At 36.5% G+C, this 24,485-nt stretch overlaps 2 protein-coding genes across 4 annotated transcripts in view; one reads left to right on the top strand and one right to left on the bottom strand.

The window, feature by feature from the left end:
* LOC106870805 (uncharacterized) overlaps nucleotides 1-7,767 on the top strand; it is a 9,698-nt gene extending 1,931 nt beyond the window's left edge. For both annotated transcript variants that reach the window (XM_014917021.3, XM_089363840.1), the window contains exons 3-10: nucleotides 1,743-1,873; nucleotides 2,678-2,770; nucleotides 3,752-3,837; nucleotides 4,280-4,373; nucleotides 5,090-5,159; nucleotides 5,337-5,373; nucleotides 6,155-6,218; nucleotides 7,009-7,767. In XM_014917021.3, coding sequence (XP_014772507.1) covers nucleotides 1,743-1,873; nucleotides 2,678-2,770; nucleotides 3,752-3,837; nucleotides 4,280-4,373; nucleotides 5,090-5,159; nucleotides 5,337-5,373; nucleotides 6,155-6,218; nucleotides 7,009-7,191 — 758 coding nt within the window. In that variant the 3' untranslated portion in view covers nucleotides 7,192-7,767. The remainder of the gene's footprint in view (nucleotides 1-1,742; nucleotides 1,874-2,677; nucleotides 2,771-3,751; nucleotides 3,838-4,279; nucleotides 4,374-5,089; nucleotides 5,160-5,336; nucleotides 5,374-6,154; nucleotides 6,219-7,008) is intronic.
* The window catches only part of LOC106870804 (uncharacterized), a 17,486-nt gene continuing 689 nt past the window's right edge, over nucleotides 7,689-24,485 (bottom strand). Inside the window, exon 2 of one of the 2 annotated variants that reach the window (XM_014917019.3) lies at nucleotides 7,689-9,153. In XM_014917019.3, coding sequence (XP_014772505.1) covers nucleotides 8,935-9,153 — 219 coding nt within the window. In that variant the 3' untranslated portion in view covers nucleotides 7,689-8,934. Of the gene's footprint in view, nucleotides 9,154-18,921; nucleotides 19,584-24,485 lie in introns of those variants that run through there. The other variant, XM_014917020.2, reaches the window with a different exon arrangement.

Raw genomic sequence — 24,485 nt, 5'->3', positions numbered from 1 at the left:
AAATTAGTTTACGAAATTGCATGTTAACCCGGATAAACTAGTCGAATGTATACGTAAATAACATCAAACCGGTAAAGATTTGGAAGAATTAAATGTTAGTTCTCTGGCATTTTTCTTTCATGTAAATAAATGTTTATGTCAATTTAAAAATTTGCCAGCAAAATCATATAAAATGACAATGTTCTAAAAGATTAGGAGGCCTGTAATTATTATGACTAATTAAAGTTATTTAATTACCGTGTTTTATAATGTATTTTATAAACAATAGAAGTCTAGGATCTTTGCCGGTCAAAGGGTTAAGATCCGAAGTCTATACTTGAGAAGTTTTGAGGACTTGTAGTGAGTCTAGCATATAATGTGGTCCCTTCCGTTTTATAAAGGAATCGTTGTTTGCGTATATATTCTACAAGTACCTTTTGTTTATTTATTATCTCTGTTTATCTTAGGATAAACAGAGATAATAAACCACACGAAACTAGTTTATGGAGGTGGTGAAAACGTTCAGAAGTGTTACTTGTTTTTAAAGATATGAGCAACTGGAAATTTATCGTCAACCCTGGGTGACAGAGGCTGTGTGTGTGTGAGCACGCGTGTATATATATATATATATATTATTGAAAATTTAGATAATTTAATAATTACATGTATAACACGTATGTGTATGATACAGGTGATATAATACAAAACCACGTTAAAATACTAACCCAGTTTGGGTTGAAACCTTGTAGCTTACTTTAGAAAGCTTGTCTGCAGCTATCGGCGAACAGATTCGATTATTCAGTGAGAACCGATCGTATGGCTGAACATACGTCTGGAAATCTCCGAATATCTGCAGAGTATTTTCTTTAATTCTTTTACTTATTTCAGTCATTTGACTGCGGTCGTGCTGGAGCACTGTCTTACAGAGTTTTTTAGTCGAAGAAATCGATCCCAGGACTTATTCTGTCGGTGTCTTTTGCCGAACCGCTAAGTTACGGGGACGTAAATACACCAACATCGATTGTCAAGCGATGGTTGGGGGTGGACACAAACATAGGCACAAAGACATACACACGTAAATATATATACAGGGGTTGGACAAAATAATGGCAGTAATTACAGCTTGAATTCTACGAGGTATGAACTCGTACAAAGTTTGAATTGTTTCCAAAGGAATTTTGTCCATTCTTCAGCTAAAACAGTCTCCAGTTCTTGTATATATACTAAGGGGGCCCATCTGCTACTACAAGGGGGCCCACCCACAACTACAACGCTATCATTTAATTTTTTTATTTTTTTTTGTTAAAAGTATTTTTTTCAACCAGCCTGAAATAATCAATGCATTCTTCCAGGAGTGAATAAAGATTCTCAAACTTGAGTAGATGGGCCCGTTGGATATTAACATGGGCCCCCATGTATGGATTCTAATAACATAGGAGCCCACTTGCCATTGGGCAAGCTGGCAACCTGGCCAGTCCGCCACTGTTCACTGCAGCCAACACAATCCCCATCTCTAATTATCTGTTACACTAATTTCATTCTAACCACCTACTTTTTCTGTTCCTCTTTCTTATTGCTGTCAACATTATCAAATACGATAATATTATTCACCAGCAGGTATGACTTTCAAACTTAGTCTTTCTATGTTTGAATTTGGAGAAGACTATCTTGTTACAGTGCATCCTTTCGTGTGTGTGTGTGTGTGAAATGTAACTCTTTGACTATGAGTATAACATAGCTTAATGTATTATTTCTTTGTTCAGGTGCCAGTTCTGGTATTGGTGCAGGTACTGCAGTGTTGTTTAGTAAACTTGGTGCAAAGTTGGCTATTACTGGCAGGAAAGAAGAGAACTTGAAGAAAACAGCAGATGAATGCGAAAAAAATGGCTGCCAGGTAAAACAATTACATGTGTAGATGCATGTAGATGTGCATGCCTGACTTCTGCATGCATATGATTATGCAGATAGATACACTGATACGTTTATTGTTGTTTTAGTGGTAGGAAAACCCTAACACAGTATACCATCATGTTAATGTATACAGTCTGATTACATACATACATAGATACATACACACACACTCATACACATACATATGTAGGTAAACAGAAATGCAAACTTGGACCTAAGATTTCTCAATATTTCTTCAAGCTGCTGAGGAATATCTTCATCACAAGGTCATCAGCATATACATACATGCATACATATACACATACATGTATGTATATCTAAATATCATGATGGCTACCTCTGATGAGTGCAGGGTTACATAACCAGACTGTTATCTATCACTCTGTTGAACCCCTAGTGTGAAACCAATTGGTAAGATCAGCTGTAATGGGTATATAATACGTTACACTTTCATTAATATATTAATATATATATATATATATATATATATATATTAATGAAAGTGTACTGTATTATATATCCATTACACCTGATCTTACCAATTGGTTTATATATATATATATATTACAAGGCAAAATGCCTGCCACTCTACTAATTAAACATCCATTGCCCTTCATTGTTTCTATTTCTACTTTCCATTGCCTTCCTGGGACTAAATAACTGTTTTTGTTAAACTGCATGCAAATGAAATTTTTAATACAGACTCCAAACCCAAGAAATGATAGGGTTCCCCATCTGTGGTCTGTTTAAATTGATGCTATTTGATGAAAACTATTTCTTATTTCAGCCATTAATGGTTGTGGCTGACCTTTCAAAGGAAGATGATGTGAAAACTGTGATGGAGAAAACCATTTCTCATTTTGGAAAACTAAACATTTTGGTAAATATATTCGTTTCTTAAATCTGCTGCAATTTCTAGTGTTTCTCATTTCCACTCCTTATCTTTAACCCTTTCTATACCAACTCACCTGAGACAACTGGTTTTAATTTCAGCCCCTTTTATTTTAAAATATTCACATATTCAAAACTTCCATCCCAAAATTATTGCCTTTCCTTTGTTCCATTTCCCTCATGCCTTCTATTCACACTCATCCCTTATATTATTAGACAGCCCTACTCCCAACTCTGTACGCAACCCACCCTATCACTTTTTCAGCTTTATCCCCTCCCATTTGTTCTCAACCCTGTCACTAATCCCTTCTTTGTCCCCCATTCCCTGTCATATTCCCCTATCTTCGTTTACTTATCATCCCTTGTCTCTCCACCTAAAATCATTACCTACTCTCTCTTCTGTCCTTCCTAAGTTATAGGGGCCAATTTAGGCCCTCAACCTTGCAAATTATAAGGCAGTCTTCACTTGTGTTGGTGCCATGGAAAAAAAAGCACCCAGTACATTCTATAAAGTGGTTGGCATTGGGAAAGACATCCAGCTGCAGAAACTCTGCCAAAGTAGACACTGGAGCATGATGTAGTTTTCTGATTGGTCAGCCCCTGTCAAACTATGCCAGCTTGGCAGCCAGACGCTAAATGACGCCACTGCTGGCGGCGGCGACAGTGTTCCAGGCACCATTTTAATTAATGATAAAATTTTACCTAATCCTTCTAAATTGCTTAAATTTAATCATCAATATTTTGTTTTCTATTTGTTTCAAAATGAATTTAAATATGGACTGTCTCATTAGAAATATGATTCTGAAAGGATAAACTAACATTACCTTAACTATTTTTACCATTTTCTTGGTACCATTATTTTGTCCTTTCAACCCTTATTTTCCTCCACCATTCTTTGCCTCCACATAATGCATTATTTCTTGTAGATAAACTTTAGAAACCATATTTTTCTTTTGTATGGCATCAACAGGTGAACTGTGCCGGAATTTTAGCACATGGAAGTATTGAAACCAGCAGCTTGAAGCAGTTTGATGAAATCTTTAACGTTAATGTGCGGTATGAAATTTTTAATTAGAAGTTAATCATTACAGGTGCAGAAGCCTGTTGTATGTATATATAATAATAATAATAATAATAATAATAAAAAGTGACAACAAAAGAATGAGACCTCAATATTAGGTAAATATTTATATATGTATAATTTAGGACAAACAGTAAGTTGTCATTATAATACTCAGAGTTTCAAATGTTGGTGCAAAGAGCTATGATGCATTCTTGTTGGCTGTTAATGGCATTAATAGCTGATGAGAATGCATTGTAGCTCTTTGCTCTGGCATTTGAAACTCCGAGTACTATAATGACAACTTACTGATTGTCCTAAATTTTTATATATATATATGTCTGTCATACTTCATCTATGAAAGCATAAAAAAAGTAGATGTTAAAACGATGATGGTTATGATGATGATGCTGATGATGACTAAATTTCTTCCTCTAGGTCTGTTTATCAGTTGACTATGTTAGCGGTGCCTCATTTGATAGCAACCCAAGGATCTATAGTGAATGTCTCCAGTATATGTGGCCTAAGAGCTGTAAGTCATTTTTAGAATAGTTTTTCTTTCTTTCTATAATGGTGCTGTTTAGAAAAACGATTGTATGGCAGATACAAAGAGAAGATACATGCCAGTCACCTCTGGGCTGCTAGATGTGTATTCTACTGAAGTTCAAAATTATAACATGGAAAAATACCTTAGGAATGAGAACCCAGGTTCGAAATTTCCCCAAGACACCTGATGAAGGCTGGAGGGTATATCAGCCGAAACGTTGTGTTAACAACAAACAAGATGAGGACAAATATCCGTCGAATGTAAATAATGTATATGCAGCAAACTTCACACTAACTTAATCCAGTTCTTGGATAACATTGGTGGCATGGAGAGGAGAGGCTGGTATGCATGTGCGAACTTGTACCTGAGAAGGGAACTTTCTAGGTGCAATCCCATGGTCATTCATGACCGAAGTGGGGTCTTTACCATTTTTAACCCTTTAGCACTCAGATTACTCTGTGAAATATGTTTGTTTATTCATTGTTTTGAATTAATCATGCATTATCTCATAGCTTTGAGATTTCAGTGATGAGATTATTTTCAGAATAACATTGTAGGTTAGGTGTGAAAGACCAAATCAGGCTGGTTCAAACATAAAATAGAAAATTTGGGTCAGATATGGCAAGTTTAAATGCTAAAGGGTTATTGTGAATTTATGACAAAGTCTTCCTATTCAATTCAGTTTACCATTTTTATTTCAGTTCCCTGGAGCTCTAGCATACGACATGTCTAAAAGTGCTTTGGATCAATTCACCTGTACTGTAGCTCTTGGTATGTTGATGTTTTTTCCTCATTTCTTTAAAATGTTTTTCAATTTTATTTTATTTTCAGTTCTGTGTTGTTTTGACCCTGGTCAAGCAGGCCTGTGATTAAGCATTCCATCCATTGTTGTATCTTGTTATTTTGTGATGTATCTTAGTATTTTTCATCTTTCTCTGTGTTTTGCAGAGTTGGCATCGAAGAAAGTGCGTGTAAACAGTGTCAAGTAAGTCTCATATTTTCACATTAGTTCTGTTAATGTTCAGATATTTATACCATTTTGTAGAATAAGTAATTCTTGTACCATTATGTAAATGAGTTGTGCTGTGTGTAATGTTGCTTAGATTTTAATAAGTAGCTTTTTGATGTTATCTTTTGGCATTTATAAAAGTGAATCCTGATGACTCTTAAGATAAAACTCATCAATTTGATTCTTATACCAAGCTATCACAAAGCCATGTGGTCTCACTGCAGAGTCCAACTGTAAAGCAAGACTTTGTTTATTAAATATCAAAATGAATTACTAAAGATACCAATATTTTTAATATATCATCTTCAGTTAATCAAGTTAGTGTTCAAATTTCTAGGGAACTTTATAAATGCTAACTAGAAATAAATGTGGTGAAGAAAAGAATCAATATTAGTAGTGTTTATTTATAAACAGTAAGCTACAACATGCAGAGATAAGAATTGGGCCCCTAGACCCATGAGGCCTCAAGGGAACTACCCTATATGCCTATGCGTTAGCGGGCACAGCACAAGTGTTAAACTTAGTGCAACAACCTAATGAAACAATAATGCTGTCGTTGCACATTGAAACAAGTTGTTCCTAATCATTGAACCTATTTTAGCGTTGTGGATCTGAACCAGCCAGAGTTAAAATACATTGATTATGGTCATGGCATGAGACTATTCACTTGGTCATGTTGACCACCCATGTCCCTCACAATACAGATTTAATATTGCCTCTTCAACTAAATGGTTTGTTCTTCCAAATAATGTTTCAGTCCTGGGTTTGTTGTCACTGAAATACACAAAAGAACAGGCATGAGTGAAGAAGTTTATGCTCAGGTAAGGTTGAGTGTTTTCTTTTCTTGTTTACTTGAGATTTCTTATGTTTCTCACAGATTATCAAAGATATGAAAATTCTGTGTTTATTACTCTAAATAACTTTTGGTTTTCAAAATTATTTTAAGTAAGTTATTTAGACAAGACAGTTGTATACAGAAATGCTGATCACTTAAAGTGGATGAAACTTGTGGGAGAGCGAGACCCAGGAAGACATAGGAGGAAGTATTTAAGGCCAATCTCAAGATACTGAACCTTACAAAGGAGATGACTAAGAACTGAGGTATCTAGGGCCTTACTGTACTCAAGAAGACTCGTCCACCACGGCAGAATTGATACTGGTGCAGGTGTCATGTTAAAAGCACCCAGTACATAGTATGGAGTGGTTGGCATTAGGAAGGGCATCCAGCCATAGAAACCATGCCAGAACAGACAATGGAGCCTGGTGTGACCCCTGGCCTTACTAGCTCTGGTGAAACCATCCAACCCATGCCAGCATGGAAAACAGATGTTAAATGATGATGATGTGTGTCTCAGATCTATTCAATGTAATTTACTAGGCAAGCTGTATATTACACAACTCTTGAAAATCAGTTACACAACACAAAGCATAAATATATTTACTTTCATAGATGTGACAATTTTAAAACTGTGTTTCTGTGTATTGACAACATAACTGTGTTTTGGTCTTACAAATGTATTTGTGTGTGTGTGTGTGTGTGTGTGTATTCACACCGGTATGAATTGATCTTCTATCAGTCAACATTTTCATAATGACCCTGTATCTTTGCAGCATCTAGAGAAAGCCAAAAGAACCCACGTTCTTGGACGTGCAGGAGAAGTCGATGATGTTGCTAAGGCAATTGCATTCTTAGCTTCTGATGCCAGTTCCTTCATCACAGGAGCCTTGTTTCCCATTGATGGTGGCAGACAAATCACATGTCCACAAGCTATATATTCAGAAGTCTCATATTAATAATAAAAACAGCAGAGCAAGACTTTTGCCTTTTTCATTTTTTTTATCTAAGGTGTGTTTCAGAGATGAATGGAAATCATTTTGTTTTTTCTCCTTGTTTTTCTGTCTTCAACAATTTAGATGGTCAGTTCTGTTGTAAGGAGTTCCAGCTGACCAACACTGTAGAGTAGAATTCCAACTGATTTGAATGAAAATAGGACCTATGAGTTAGTCACAACACCCTTCAGCAAGTTCGAATGAGAAGCAAAGTGACTAGTTTGATCTTTCTTAAAACTCACCTATTACCACTTCCGTCTTTCAGGCTATTAAAGATGAATAACACAAAGCAAATTATTTGAAATATAAGCAAAAATGCAATGTTAAACATAGCATTTGTATAGAAGCTCTCAACTATTTCTTTATTCCACTTTTCTTCATTATCTTAATTATAGTAAAGAAAATTTTGAATTCAGAATTTATAACACGTAAAACAAAATAAGTCGGAGAATTGAACATTATTTTTATAATTTCATTTTATTAACTTTTATTTAACACAAAACTATGAATTTGAATAAATCTGGCTTCATATGAATTAAATCACTGTTATTTTAATTTGTATTTCATTTTATTGCTGTATCTAATCCATTTAAAATTCCTTTGAACTAATGGGTAAAATAATAGCTGAAATTAGTTGAAGAACATAAGAATTTTGGTAACAACATCTTCTCAATGTCACAACTGTTTAGAAAATAGTACTTTACTGTCACTGATTCATTGTGACATGTAGATCAAGTTACGGGTGCTGTTACATTGTTAGCTTCAGTCACTAGTGCTATGGCTGTCTAGATCTAGTCACTCATCTGTCTATTGAATGGTGGTGTGACAATGTGAGCAAGCCACTAGTATTGTCACATGCTGCAGATGGTTGCTAGTAGTGTGACACTGAAGGTTGGCCACTGGTATTGTGACAAGGTAGACCAAGTCACAAGTGGTCTAAGTCATACTGTGGGTATTCACAGGTACTATGTCACTCATATTTATTCACCTGTGCCATATTACTCTGGTCATTTATGATATAGCAAATACACATACACACACACATATAAATATATCACTGTATAACTGTATCGGCCAGACTATAGGATGTTGTTATACAACGCTGGTCACAATGTACTTCCTCACGTACCTTACATACATACATAGATGTATGTATGTATTATATATATACACACACACACACACACGTATATGTGTGTGATGTATGTATGTATATATGTATTCCATAAACGTGATATATTACAGTAGCATATTGAAGGGAATTACATAGTTTTAAACATAGAATAATCTAAGAGGAATTCTGAAATATTACTGTTCTGGCCGTACTTGTGCACAGCAAGTGTGAGGTTTGCGGTCAGAAGAAAAATACTTTACTGTAGTTACAATTCTTTTATTAGTATTGCTAGGAACACCAAGGAATTTCTCTAAATTCTTGAAAGAAAAAAAAAAAAAAACTCAACCATTATATATCACCAGTAAAATCATGGTGCTACAGTATTTAGAACATTATGCTAAATCTGTAGAATTTAGGCAAATGTGTAATAGATGAGTTGTGGAAAAAAGAAAACTCACTGAATGTACACATAATTAGTGGTAATTAACATGTTAATTACAGATGGGGATTACGGACATGGCATAAACTGTATCCAGGCTTGCTAACTGGACAGGAAATGGCGAGTCCTCGTGTTTTATAGGCGACGAATCGACTCAGGGAGAGTCCACAACGTGTAACCCAAACACTTCGTCATATAGTAGCTTTTTCTGGCCTTTTAAGAGAATTCCATAAGTTGCATCTAGAATAGCTTCGGCAAAATCGGGATCAGTTTCATCGAGAACGGATTCTGCAGCAGCTACCATTCCAACAATCCTCTTTAACACATGGGAGTACAATTTACTGTCGAGTATGAAAGGTACCACATCACTAGCCTGCAAAAACAGAACAAAATTGCGATATTAATTTAATACCTTCGCCTGTCTTGGCTCTCTACGTGAATTGAATCTAAGAACAGCAAATAATTTCAGACTTTTAAGGGGGATAACTGGAGTAATGTAGTCCAGAGTTATCTAACTTTACTGAATACTAATTGCAAATTCCACAAAGTATAACTTTATTTTTCATATTTCAGGCGTTCATAAAATAACTATAACAATCAAACACAAGCATGAAATTAAATAGACTTTATCTCTCAGAGACAACAGGTTTTATTTTTCAAATTAATTAGTTACACCGATTATATGTTAGCAGCAAAGTGGCATAGATTATGAGATTTTCTTTTTTAGATTAATTAGTGACGAAGTAATTGAGGTTATTCGTTTCTCCCCCCTTCATATTAATTAAAATTGAAGTTGATATCAGAAGGATTCATAAATTTTCGAGAGAACGTGAAATGTTTCTTTTTCATTTTTGTGAGGTGGTGGTGGGGAATAGTGAATCTCGAAGCGCATAAAGCTATACATATAAGCATGTAAAATATTGAACTGAAACCTCTTTTCGATACAAAACGCCGAAGAGTGCCTGTTCCAAAAAAGAATTAATATTTAAGTGATAGAGGATGGAAATGTTATAGATTTATTAGCGGCAAGAGACGATGGATCTAGAGTTTTTTTTTTTTCAACTTAATTAGTGGCAACGAGAGGCTAAAGGCTTTCTTTTTTACTAGCTTTATCGTATTTATGGGAGTATAAGGCAGGCAAATCGACCCCCAGGACTTACTCTTTGTAAGCCTAGTATTTATTCTATCGGTCTCCTTCGCTGAATTGTTAAGTTACGGGTACATAAACACACCAACACCAGCTATCAAGCAGTGATTGGAGATAGGGGGGACGACAAATACACACACACACACACATGGAAAGATAATATCTGAAAGACATTCTCTCAAAGTTGGTAATAATGAGGCTGATGTCTTGGTCTTGCATAACCTACACTTGTTGTTTTGTCAATGTTTTCTGCCTCTTATGTTGCAGATACTTGGTGAGGATCACTTGTTCTTGAATTGCATGGAGGTGGCCTTCAAATTGGGATGTCATAAACTTGTCCAGTACTCCATGCCAAACCTTTGACATGATCAATCCGTTCTACAGTTTGTTTTACATGCCAAGTACAGATGTATTACCTCCTCAGTGAACTGGTTCACTTTGTATTCTGTTTAATAGATTTTTACCAAAGCCCTTTGGAGAATGATCTGTATCAGTTCTTATTTCATACCACTCTTTCAAGCTCATTGACTATCCTAATTACATTATAGATTTCAAGGTCACAAACCAGTATGATGGTTACTGGTCTCTTTCCTCTGCTGCAGATGTTTCAGTGTCACAATACGTGCCTCATATGACATTAATACAGATCCGAGACCGTGACCACTTGCCTTGCGTGGGAAGTATAGCCTGCCTACATCTCCATTGATGCTGAAGTTTCCTGCAACACTGAGTAGCTTGTGAGCTTGAACATCTGTCTCATTGAGTTCTTGTAGTGACCAATCCAGAAGGCCAAACACAGGTGTGAAGACAGGTACGACAAAGATGTTGTGGGCAATAAGCTAATTGTAAGCTGAGAGTTCTGATGACCATAATCTCTTCACTGTCCTGCAGTATTCCTTTCTGGTCCTCTCCTTATATATGGGTCCATCATATCTAACATTCTCATTTTGTCCAAGATACCTACAATTATCACCTGACTGTAGAGATTGTGTTGTCAAGCTGTTTATTTTTAGGTTTTCAGGAGGGTACAACTTTTCTACACATTATTGTCAAAAATGCATATTTGGACTCACCAAATTTCGTTCCAATATCTGTAGAAAATTGGGTAACGAGGTCCAATAGCTTTTTTATGTGGTTGATATTTGACCCACACAGTTTCAGGTCATCAACAAAGAATAGATGGGGGATACTTCTGGATCCATTTTCATGGCTACTATGTTTCATGTGTAGGTATGATAGGGGATTTAAGGAGTGGACAAGCAGCAGAACCAACAGGCTATCATCCCGAAAGATGCCTTTTTGATAGTGAATGCTATCTGACTTGATTTATTCCTTATCACCCCTAAAGAGCAAAGTAGTGTACTAAGTATTGTTCATGCATTCAAGAGCACTCATCAATGGTTCTGGGACATTGGCTAACTACATGTATGTATGTACACACGCAATCCCCAGATGCATATAAACATGCACACATACATACTTTTCATACATACATACATATATTGGATAAAGAGGAACTGTGCACAGTTGTGGAAATTAGCTGCCCAGAGGATGTTAACACAAAGCTGAAGATCAGTGTAAAAGAGAACACCTATGCTGAACCTGTAATTATTGGGTCCCTGGGATATGTAACAAACTGCCTAAATACCAATCTCGAGAAATTAGGCTTCTCAAAACCAGAATGGAGAAAGCTAATTCGAAGACTACAGATCCAATCCATCACTGTAACTGTAAAACTTTCCAGAAGTTTATAATTTAAATATATATGAGCATGTTTAGATATGCAACTATATGCATGAGAATACATACATAAAACATACAAATCTGCACATACATACATACATACATGATGGCCGGCCACTCATGATTGAGGAACGCCATTGCTGACCTTTAGGAACATTGTGCACTCTAGGATTAACTTATATTTTGCATTTGCAGCTCTGCTGGTGACTAATGAGCCCTGCTCTTGGCAAGCATACATGACTGCAAACATTGCAAACCATACAAACAAAAATACCCTGTTGTTGATGTTGAAATGCCAATGAAGAAGTCTTGGTTAGAAACCAGTTCTTTCTCTATTGGCAGGAAATCTTGAAATAAATTGAATGATAACTCACACACACACACAAACATCAATTGAATATATATATAAAACGAATGCTTTAAACTAAGGCAGCAACCTTGTTGTAACAGGATTTCCTAGTATTATATTAATTCTATTTTTGTATGAGAACTGGAATTTAAACTTAGGAGTGAATAAGGAATCTAGTATTTGGCATGGTAATTTTAAAGACAGCTGCCGGTCATCCAATCAGTGTCTCAAGCTCACACCTTTTATTCCTTTACAATAACCACACCAAATACTAGTTTCTTTATTCTCCCCTAAGTTTAAATTCCAGCTCTGATATGAATATATAATTCTCATAACGCAAGGAAATCCTGTTCCAAGAAGGCTGTTGTCTTAGTTAAAAGCATTCAATTTACTAAATGATCAATAAGTCTTATCTTATCTAAATAGTAATAAGTGTTATTCTTGTTTAGCCTAGGGTTATCCTTGACCCAGCAGATGTTCCACCCATGACCATTGACAACAGTTGTTATTTATGTTGTTTAACCCTAGGCTAGTGCTGATCCAGTAGACCTATTATAGATGGTGTTTCAGCTATGATCACTCCATCAGTCTATTTCTTTATTTAGATATTTCACATTTATACACACACACTCATACATATATATATACACACATATGTACATATATATGCATATATTCATACACACACACACACACATTTAATGTAGTTGTTGGTTATGGCTGATCAGGAGGTTATCATTGGTTTCACACCTATAACGCTCTTAGCTATGTAGGAGACTCAGCAGACCTACAGATGAGAAGCACAAAGCCTCTTTACAACTGGAGGCAGGAATGTCAGCGTTGTTAAAAAAAAAAAAACCCTAAAACAAAGTTCTACTAAGGAGCATCCCTTCTGGGTGAAATAGAATCATCTCCCTTTGACCAGTTTAAGTTGTGCCTGAAAAGGTCAATATGATTTCCATGAGCGGGGAATTCCATGTCCCCAACACTGATTTCCCCTCATGAGGGCACCAACTAAACACCTCACTTTTGTAGTTTAAGAAGCCCCCCCCCCCACCTCTTGAGTCAAGCATAAAGAATTTGCTTGACCTAGGAGACTTCTTAAACTCCAAAAGTGAAGTGTTTATTTGGTGCCCTCATGAAAGGAAATTTGTGTTGAGACATGGAATTCCCTACTTGCTGACTAGTGAATGGAAAACATGCATATACTGACCAATTTCTTGTTCCTATATTTGCTAAACTCTTTCATCTCTCACACTCTACAGAGTATGCATGTGTGTGTGTATGTTGCTGGCCTACATAAGTTCTTTCAGCTGTGCCCATGGTTGTAATGCAAAATTATAAAGTGGCTGAGTTCATTTCACTAAAATAGGTACAACAAGGAGGTGAAATAACGAAATGCAATGTAGATGATTGTTTCATTTGCTTACATTGTAGAGTTTAAATCAATGTGGGTGTATCTCAAAGTCATAGAGAAGATTACTCCCCCCCCCCCTACAACACACTGAGTTGTGTATTTACTAAGGACTTCTAAGCTGCACTCTGGCAAAGGGTATGCACTCACCCCTCTCTCAAACAACATTTCAACACCACACTAACACCACTCCTCTACATCTGAGCTGCTACTGTTCATTGCACCCCTATTGTTTTACCATGGGTAAGAACACAGACGCAGTTTTAGATACACTACATCTGAGTAAAAGACGAGGTAGGCAAGGCTGGATAACGAATGATCACAGTTCTGCTGGAATGCTATTAATAGAATACATCCAACTACCGTCACCATTATGACTTGGTAATGTGTATCATTCTTTGCAAATTGTTTTACTTGCTGACGTAGTGAATGTACATAGACACCCTCATAACCCCATCTCCCTTTGCTCAGAAGAACAACTAAGATGTGTCTGCTGGAAGAAGAGAGGGCTGGTATTCATTGTAGTTGAGTAAACAGGAGCAATGGGAAGGACACAACATGCTGCCCTGTCCATGAGCTGAATGCTGGGGCCCTACAATCATAAACCTAACACCTTAACTATTAGGCTATATACCTTCACAGAACGGGATTGAGCTGTCGTTGAAGGGCCATATTAGACAGTGTAGTTCTAGATATACTGTGACTGAATGGAATGGTCATGACTGGAGGTTACAGATGAAACATTTTTGATTGTAGATCTACTGGATCAGGGATGACTCGAGGGCCAAGCAACAACCATTTCTATAGCCATTAATACTAGTTTTAAATTTTGGCAGAATGCCAGCAGTTTCGTGGGGAGGGGCTAAGTCGATCACATTGACCCCAGTGCTCAACTGGTACTTATTTTATTGACCCCCCCCATCCTAAAGGATGAACAGCAAAGATGACTTTGGCAGAATTTGCACTCAGAATGTTAAGATGGACAAAAAGTCGCTAAGCTTTTTGTCCCGCATGCTAACGGTTCTGCCAGTTTGGTGCCTTAATTATAGCCATTAATATTGAAAAGCTATACATTAGATAATGTACTCCCAGATACACTGTGTCTGAGTAAAAGATGGGATGGCCACAGCTTGAACATCTTTGAAGGATGAAAACTGAATGGCAACAACAACAGTGATAAGACATAATTATCAGTTAGTAAACCTTGTTGAAACAGGATTAGTTAGCCATGTTGAAACAGGATTTCCTAGTGTTGCAATCATTGTATTTTCATATGAGAGTTTAGAGTTTAGAGTTGTGGAGGGGGGTGGAGTCATAAAGACAAACAGTTTACGGCTGACTATCCACTAATCAATGCCTTTTTCTCACTAGTTTTTATTTTTATCATCTTGCTATCGAATGAAGTGGCTTGAAAATCTTTTTAGTGTCCTGTTATAAGTATGGAACAATGACAGCTACAGTCTGTTCTACTACTAATAAAACATTTAATTTTATTACTGCAACTGTCACCAACACCATTTCATCAGAACTAATATATTTACCATTGGCACAACACCAATACAGCTAGCACTTAACTCTTACTCTCACTCCCATTCTTCACTACTATACACACACACACCATGTACAGCCCTCTATGTTCTTTGTCCATATTTCACTAACAAACATCATCACACATCTTACATACACACCATATACAGTTCTCTATACACAAAAGTCTATATTTCGCTGCCATACCCATCGCGACACCCACACATACTCACACAGAATAGAATGAGTGAGTATGCTGTTTGTGAACTGAGAAAAACAAGTTTGCTTTCAATTCAGATATAAGTTACATTGTAATAAAACAATACATCAAACATAAATCAGGAGAACATGACACTACGAAGTAATTACAGGGAACAGAAGCTTTTAATAATTACATTAACCACAGTAGAGAAGACTGAAATATTAACAAGTTGAGTTTCTTGTTAACAAGTCTATTCTTCTGAAAGGTAAACCACTTAAAGAATGCAAACGAATAAATAGACTGTGTCTGCTCTTCATAGACATAACTCACAAGCACTGGGAACAATGCATTGTGATATTTGTTCTGAGTTCAAACCCACCTGAGGTTACTTTTTCCTTTCATTCTTCAGGGTCAATAAAATAAAGTAACCATTTAAATATCGGGGGTCGATGGAATTAAACTGACCACTGCCCCCAAATTTCAGGTCTTGTGCCTGTGTTAGAAAATTATTAATGGTGGCAAGCTGGAGGGATTGCTTAGAATATCGGAAAAGAAAAATGCCTTGTGTTATTTGTTGCAGCTCTTTATGATTTAAGTTCAAGTTCTATTACATTCACACTATGGCTTCTGGATCAACAACAACAGAAACCGCTGCCGCCACCACCACCACCACCACCACCACTGAGCTGGGGAGTGGATACATCACTGAGAAAAGATGCCAACTAGGGGGACATTGTAGACAGTTTTTGACCTATAAGTCTGCTAAACACAGAGTTCAAGATTTTGGTCAAGCTCTTAATGAAAAGGTCAGAGGTCTTATTTGGGAAGCACAAACTTGCACAATCCTGAAGTAGTCAATCCATGACCACCTCCCTATAATGCTATTCATCACTGACAGGACTGAGTACAAATCTGATCAATGTAGAACAGTTGACCGTAGTTACTTGCAAACTATCCTAAAAGTAGTTAGCTTTTGGACCGTTTCTTCATCACCAAGCAACTGCTTAGCGATCACTAAGCAACTGCTTAGAGATCAGAGTAAATGGCCGGCATTTGAAACCATTTTGTTCCTTGTTTCTTCAGCACATGCTGCTTCTTGAGCTACTGATGCAGAAGAGATGTGATGCTACCCGGAATCTGATTTATTAGAATTTACTTGTATATGATGGGGTAAGGTTGGGAGTGTCGGTTGGAAGTTAAGCGATTGGTGAGAAAAACACGAAGCAGTGAGTATTTCAAGAGAAATATATGCAAGGAAGGAAGAAGGATCACCGAAAAATATGAGAAAAGTGGATCTTGTAAAAGCTGAGATATTTTAAAGAAGCCATTGACGTGGGATTAAGAGATGGAGAGAGAGAGAGAAAGATAGAGATAGAGAGGGAGAGAGAGAGAGAGAGGAGCTGTGTGTGTGTGTGTTTGTGATTGAGAAGAAAAGAGAATCGGAAAGAGAAAAGAGAATCGGAAAGAGAGAAGAGAATGAAGAAGAAAAAATGGAAGAAGAATTAAGAAAAGAAAAACTGGAGGAAAAAGGAGGAGGAGAAGGAAGAGAGAAGAAGGAAGAGAGAAGAAGGAAGAGAGGAGAAACGGGGGTTGATTGCTGTCACTCTGTGTCTAACTAATATATGCAGTGACATATCCAGGTGTAGAAAAGACAAAAAGAACAAAAAAATCTTTTGCATTATAATAGACAAATTTGTACACTTGTACAAACATATTTTAGACAAAATCCCCTTGTCTCCTTCATTACAAAGGGACTGTTTGTCTAAACAAATCTTCCTTACCGACTAAAACCTTACTACAACAGTCACTGCTCTTGCCTATTGCTGGTCTCACCGTCTAAGATCCCACATGGGCAATCTTTTCCAAGAAACAGGTGCATATGACAAAAGAAAACTGAAGTTAAATTTTCATTAGGCATGCAATTCAGAAAGTCCTAGAGGCAGCACTTTACCCACGACTGCTTTGGATGCTTCAGAAGGAAATCCCCAGTCCTTCTTCCCCAACTTTTTCTCAGGGTTGCACTTTCTGATACTACCGACCTTTCATATTCATTATTAGATTTCTAAAATTTTAAATGTATGCTATCTTCATAAAACTTTTTCTTGGCCTGGTTATGGAAACTGGCACACGTTATTTTCTCAAGTACAATATCCATTGTTACCATTATGGCTGCCGCTAACCGCACTTTCACCACTGCCGCCACCAGAGAAAAAGAGGTTTGTAGACAATGTCAGTCAGTGGAACAATATCAAAAAGGCATTAAAATACCTGTTTGCTCTAACATGTCAATTGTGTCTACATAAACGTACACATATATAATACACATAAATATATATAATACAAATCAACATCATCATTTAACGTCCATTGTCCATGCTGGTATGGGTTGGACGGTTTGACTGGGCTGTTACGCTGGAAGGTTGTGCCAGGCTCCAGTCTGATTCGGTATGGTTTTCTATGGCTGCATGGCCTCCTTAAAGCCAACCACTCTGAGAGTGTAATGGGTACTTTTACATGCCACCAGCATGGGTATCTGCCACGACTGCCATTTTGCTTGGCTTGATGGGTCTTCTCAAGCACGACATAATGCCAAAGGTCTTGGTCATTGCGTCCATGAGGCCCCACCGTAAGGCCCAAATATATATATGTATATATATATATGTGTATATATATATGTGTGTATATATATATATATATATATATATATATATATATATATATATATATATATATACATATATATATATATATATACTAGCAGAGATACCTGGCATTGCTTGGGCTTAAAATGGCATAGTCTTTTATTGTTTTACGTGTTTTGGTCATGTGACTGCAGCCATGCTGGAGCACTGCTTTTAGTTGAAGAAATTGACTCCAGGATTTATTCTTTGTAAGTCTAGTACTTATTCTGTTGGTGTGTTTTGCCAAATGGCTAAGTTACAGGGATGTAAACACATCAACATCAGTTGTCAAGCGATGGTGGGGTTATAAACACAGACACACACATATATATATACATATAGGTGTGTGTGTATATATATATATATATATATATATATATATATATATATATATATATATATATATATATATATATATATATATATCTACATATATATATACATGTATCTATATATATATATATACATATACGTATTCTTTTATTCTTTTACTTGTTTCAGTCATTTGACTGCGGCCATGCTGGAGCATCACCTTTAGTCAAACAAATCAACCCCGGGACTTATTCTTTGTAAGCCTAGTACTTATCCTATCAGTCTCTTTTGTTGAACTGCTAAGTTATGGGGACGTACACACACTAGCATCAGTTGTCAACCGATGGTGGCTGGGAGGGGACAAACACAGACACACAAGCATACAAATACACACACACACACATATATATATATAATGGGCTTCTTTCGGCCTCTGTCTATCAAATCCACCCACATCGTCAATACTAACATCGTTGTTTACTGTCTTTTGCACCAAATGTTCTCAGCAGCCATGTTGGGGGGCATTCTTCCATCCCTATTGTGTTATACAGACATACAACATTGCATATATTGGAATGTGAGTTTATATATATATACATATACATATATATATATATATATATATATATATATATATATATATATATATATATATATAGCGTTCTCTGTTTTTTTTAGTAGAATGTGAATTGTAATGTTGTGTGGGTACAAATATTTCTCAGTCTATTGTTGTATGTGTTTATGGTCATTCACCATTCTTACTGTCTTCAATCAGCATCGTGTTTTATTGCTTTTTCACACCGTCTCTCATAAACATGCAAACACACAGGTCATATTTTTCATGAAGCTCAATGCTTTGCTTTTACTTTTTAAACTGTATTAAGTTTCTCACATGATTGCTCCTAGTCTTTGAATTAAGTTGAACATACACACACGTGTGTGTGTACGTACATATGTATGTATGTCTATATACATACATACACACACACACAATATGAGGGAGTTTAGCTGAATCATCAGAGCATTGGATATTAATTGTTTAGTGATATTTCTTTCAACTATCTGCACTTTGGGTTCAAATCCTCTTGAGGCCAACTTTGTCGTTTATCTATTCGATTGATAGAAGTGGATCAGCGGAATTCTGAGAGAGTCCAAATGAGTTAACTTTGTTGCATCTGTTGCACTGTCTGTTCCGGTTCTGAAGACATTGGTGCCAGGTCTTCCTTGCCTGTCTTCAGTTTCAAATCAGCGATCATGCGGAGTGGGAAGACTTGCATGTATGGACAACTGCAATTTTATCAGAAGAAACCTTGTCCTGGTCTACACCTACATGCACAAGCAAAATGCATAGTCTAATTTGACTGGCGGAGGCCTTGTGCAGGTGCATTTTGCTCTGACGGTGGCTGGTGAGCTGAAGCTTCTGAGACACTGTCAAAAATTAAATAAGCTCTCTATTAAAAAGTATTGAGCAATACTTCAGTTTAATATTAAATTGTTAATATACATATATAAATATATATATATATATATATATATATATATATATATAACATGCATACACATAACAAGCAAGTTAGGCAAGTCAATTTACACAGAATGTTGAAGACATTTAATAGAGAAAATGTACATGTGTATGGATACAAAATAGTCTGACTTACAGAATATAAATGATATCAGGAGTTAAATGGGTAGAGTTTTATGAGTCTGACAGCTGTTTCTGGGGTCCTGGTGGTTCGGAATAATGATAGTTACTTGGTTCCATTATCAGATAATACCGCCTCCATCTTCAGGGGGGAATTTTACATCTGAGGTGTTGACAGGATGGAGTTTAAAGATATATGCATATATTTAAGTATGTCTTTGTGTTTGAGTTTGTTCCCCCACCATCGTTTGACGACCAATGTTGGTGTGTTTACATCCCTGTAACTTACTGGTTTGGCAAAAGTGACTGATAGAACAAGTACTCGGTTTACAAAAAGAATAAGTCTTGGGGGTCGATTTCTTTGACTAAAATTCTAAGTTGGTGCACCAGAATGGCCACAGGCAAATGACTGAAACAAGTAAAATAATGAAAAAATATCTTTTATTTTTTATTTGTTTCACTCAACGGACTGTGGCCATGCTGGGGCACCACTTTCAAGAGTTTTTGTTGAATAAATTGAACCCAGTAATCATTTAAAAACTGGTATTCCCCTAAGGTTCCATGCAGTGGAACTGAACCTGAAATCATGTGGTTGGGAAGCAAATTTCTTACCACACTACCAATCCTGCACGTATCTGTGCCTATGTCTCCCATTTGCTTTTTTTATTATTATTTTATTTATTTATCTGTGTATCAATCACTACACCTATCTACCTCAGTGTTCTACCTAACTGTTTGTTCATCTAATCCAGCTTGAACTGCTGTGTGCAATAAAAAAGAAAAAAAGGAAAACAAAAAACTGCAAACCAAAGTTATTAATATAAATATTTGCTCTCAGTGATTTGTGTAACTCATGCTTAGTCCCCCACCTCACCGCTTTGATGTTGTCGACTATTACATTCAAATATGTACATCTCTATCAATCAATGTATCAATCTATATGTGACTGTCTGCCTGTCTATCTGTCTACCGGTTTGTGTCTACGCAGTTAACAATGTTCAAATATCTACTATTCTTTACATAATTTTATAGTTATGTAAGCTTTTCTGTTTGGCTCCACCTATAGAGAAAATACACAAGTAACGATTCCTAGCTTAAAGTGACAGATGTAGAGGGTAACAACTGTGCTTTGTTTTGTTATATCATTCCCGCTATTCAGTATTATGGAACCTTGTGGTATATTAAACCCCCCAAAATCTGATACTAATTGTTTTACGAACGTTAAATGAAGTTAAAGGACAATGAACGAATTCTACAGAAAGAGCATTTCATCTGATGATCTCAGCACTTACCTGAAATATTTGCATGAAACCTCACACACACACATACACACACACACTTGTGCACATATGCAGGCTATATGCAAGAAGAAAAAAAGAAAGAGAACAGTGATGTACGAGTGAATAGTATTGACAGAAAATTGGATAGTTTCGTTTGTTTGCATAGAATGTTAAGTAAAATTAATGAAGCATAGCATCTTGAGAGGTTTAAAAATTTGGGGAGGGGATGGGGATAACATGAACCAGGTGTCAGCGTGTGGTTAAGAGTAGTAGTGAATGGAATTAGTAGTATATTCTTTTCTACTCCAGGCACAAGGCCTGAAATTTTTGGGGAGGGTGCCAGTCAATTGTGGCGGCAGTTTATCAAAGGTAAAGAAATGCAGTCGCCCCACAGCGAAATTCGAACACAGAACAGCGAAATAGTATCGTATTGAAATTATTGGCGTTATGTTAATGTATTCGTTTTAAAAATCAATCAATGAAGTTAAGCTTCTTAATTAAAGAGTCTAGCAGTTGAACACTGGGGTCGATGTAATCAACTAGCTCCCTCCCTCAAATTTTCAGGCCTTATGCCTATGATAGAAAGGATTATTATATCTAACTGGAAGAATTGCCAGTGCGTCAGACAAAATGCCAAGTTTCATTTCTTCCAGCTCTTTTACATTACGAGTTCGAATACACCGATGTCGACTTTGCCTTTCATACGTTCAGGGTCGATAAAATGAGTACCAGTCAAGCACACTGGAGTTGATGTAATCGACAAGTCCCTTTCACCAAAATTTTAGGCCTTCTGTCCATAGAAAAAAGAGTTATATCTCAGGCGAAATATGGCGAAAATAAAGAATGCGTACACAGAGTAAAAAGGGTTATGGCTTTTGTTATGCCGAAAACGGGTGGTGTACGTATTCTTTACCTTCGCCACAAAATAATCACCCAAATTGCAAAAAGAAAACTTCCAGCTACTCGGATACTAACCAACAACGAAATAGACATATATACATACGTACGTCTGCTCGTGTCTTCACAGACACGCACGGTCACCTACCCATATACATAAAAGTATGGCAATGGAAACACAAATTCAACCTTTGATGTTGTAATTCAAAATGTATTGGCCATGAAGTTTTATGAGACTAGTTTGTTTGTTGGCACTCCGTCGCTTACGACGACGAGGGTTCCAGTTGATCCGATCAACGGAACAGTCTGCTTGTGAAATTAACGTGAAAGTGGTTGAGCACTCCACAGACACGTGTAACCTTAACGTAGTTCTCGGGGATATTCAGCGTGACAAGGCTGACCCCTTGAATTACAGGCACAACAGAAACAGGAAATAAGAGTGAGAGAAAGTTGTGGTGAAAGAATACAGCAGGGTTCGCCACCATCCCCTGCCGGAGCCTCGTGGAGCTTCAGGTGTTTTCGCTCAATAAACACTCACAACGCCCGGTCTGGGAATCGAAACCGCGATCCTATGACCGTGAGTCCGCTGCCCTAACCACTGGGCCATTGCGCCTCCTATGAGACTAGTATTGGTCGGTAATTGCCCAGTTTGGTTAGATTTCAAAAGTAAATAAAAATTAAGGGGATGGAGATAGGTCAACTTTTTACACAACTGGCGAAATATGACTTCTCTCCAAAAATGAATAACGAACAGAATTTGTTCCTTTTACAACGCTTGCAGGGCCATAATTTTCCATCAGTAACGTCAGCACGTGTAGAAAGGCCACATGGTGGTGAATTACAATTTTCACAGGTGTACGTACAGATTCATAATTAGTCGACGCCGTGCCAACCACTTAAGAATGTTGTCTCCAGCTTTTCCTACTTGAATGATCGAGTCGTCCCTTTACTTATCTTCCCCATAATTTTTATTTGCTTTTGTAATCTAATCAAACTGAACAATTACCGTATTGGCCATAACGTTTTATGACACCCTAGAATTAAAAATAATTCAGGATTCTGTGCAGGAAGAGGTAGTTCCTCTAAGATGTAACTATGTCCTGTTATGGTTATGTTAGGGGCCTCAGGGCATTTCTCTGACCGAGAGATCTGTAGTGCTGGTAAATTAGGCATGTGACATCTTTAATTACCACAATTAGTGACTTCATTCACTAACTCACGGTGGTGCACCAGCATGACCGCAGCCACTTGGCTGAAACACATAAATAAATAAATAAACTGGCGAGAGATTTGGTCGCTATTTCTCGCAAGTTGAATGACCGAATAGAGTTTCCCTCGATGAATCGCCAAAGAAATGGCGTGTAAAAAGAAAGTGAAACGCATCAAGCAAGAAGAATGCTGTCGGAAACATAGAGGCATAACTACAGTTTAGTGCTCCACCCGACCCTAACCTTATTTCGTCATAATAATGCAGATACCATAGCAAAATTCTTTAAAGGGTACGTTTTCGAATGTGTAGATAACGATTATGTTAATGAAATTCCTTCAAAATATTTATTTAAAGAATCTTTTTAAAGTTTGAAACATTTTAACGAAATGTTTCTTACAATTAATGCAATGACCGTCGGGGAGTGTTTTAAAGTTTAAGAGTGAGAAACCAAACTATAACGACACAATGCTACATATGTAATTAAGGAGACTTTGGGACATGCATAAGTGGACCCTTCCTCTCCGCCTCTGTTTCCTTATAACTTTCAGAAAAATGGCTATATTTTCATGAAATTTTCTACAAATACCTTTCAGATGGTGTAGATTACAATTATATCAGAATTTAATGTGGAAAAAAAAAAAAATTATGGGTACCCACAAATACTTACTGATGCGTCACAGAAAGAAATGAAACTTGAAACTTTGAATAATTTGTAAGATGTCTGTTAGTATATTCGTGCGCGCGCCCAGTAATTTTAAATTTTTTTTCAAATTAAATTCCGATATAATTGTAATCTACGATTATCTGAGAGGCATGTGTAGAAAATTTATTTCATTAAAAAGTACCCATTTTTCTGAAAGTTATTAGGAAACAAGATCGGACAGGGTAGGGACACAAAAAGATATGCCAACATTAGTTGAAAGCTTGAAACTAATTGTTTTTTCGTAACTAAAGTAATAATAATTTTGAAAAAAAAAAAATTATCTAAAATATAAGAATTTCCCACTGATCAAAGCAGTATTTGAAGCATTAGCAGCTACCAAAATCCTATCTTGGTTTTGTAGATGAAACTTAAGGGTTACTGTTGTCTGTGTATGTTAAGTTAAGGCTTGGAAAACTTTCTTTCCTAGACCATCCATGAAAAATCAAGAATCAATATATATATATATATATATATATATATATATATATATATATATATATATATATATATATATATATATATATATATATATATATATATATATATATATAGATAGATAGATAGATAGATAGATAGATAGATAGATAGATAGATAGAT

This window comes from Octopus bimaculoides, chromosome 15 (assembly GCF_046866305.1).
Source record: "Octopus bimaculoides isolate indiv1 chromosome 15, ASM4686630v1, whole genome shotgun sequence".
Classification (NCBI taxonomy): Eukaryota; Metazoa; Mollusca; class Cephalopoda; order Octopoda; family Octopodidae; genus Octopus; species Octopus bimaculoides.
Note: the sequence above shows the minus strand (reverse complement) of the source record. Positions and strands in the feature narration are given on the sequence as shown.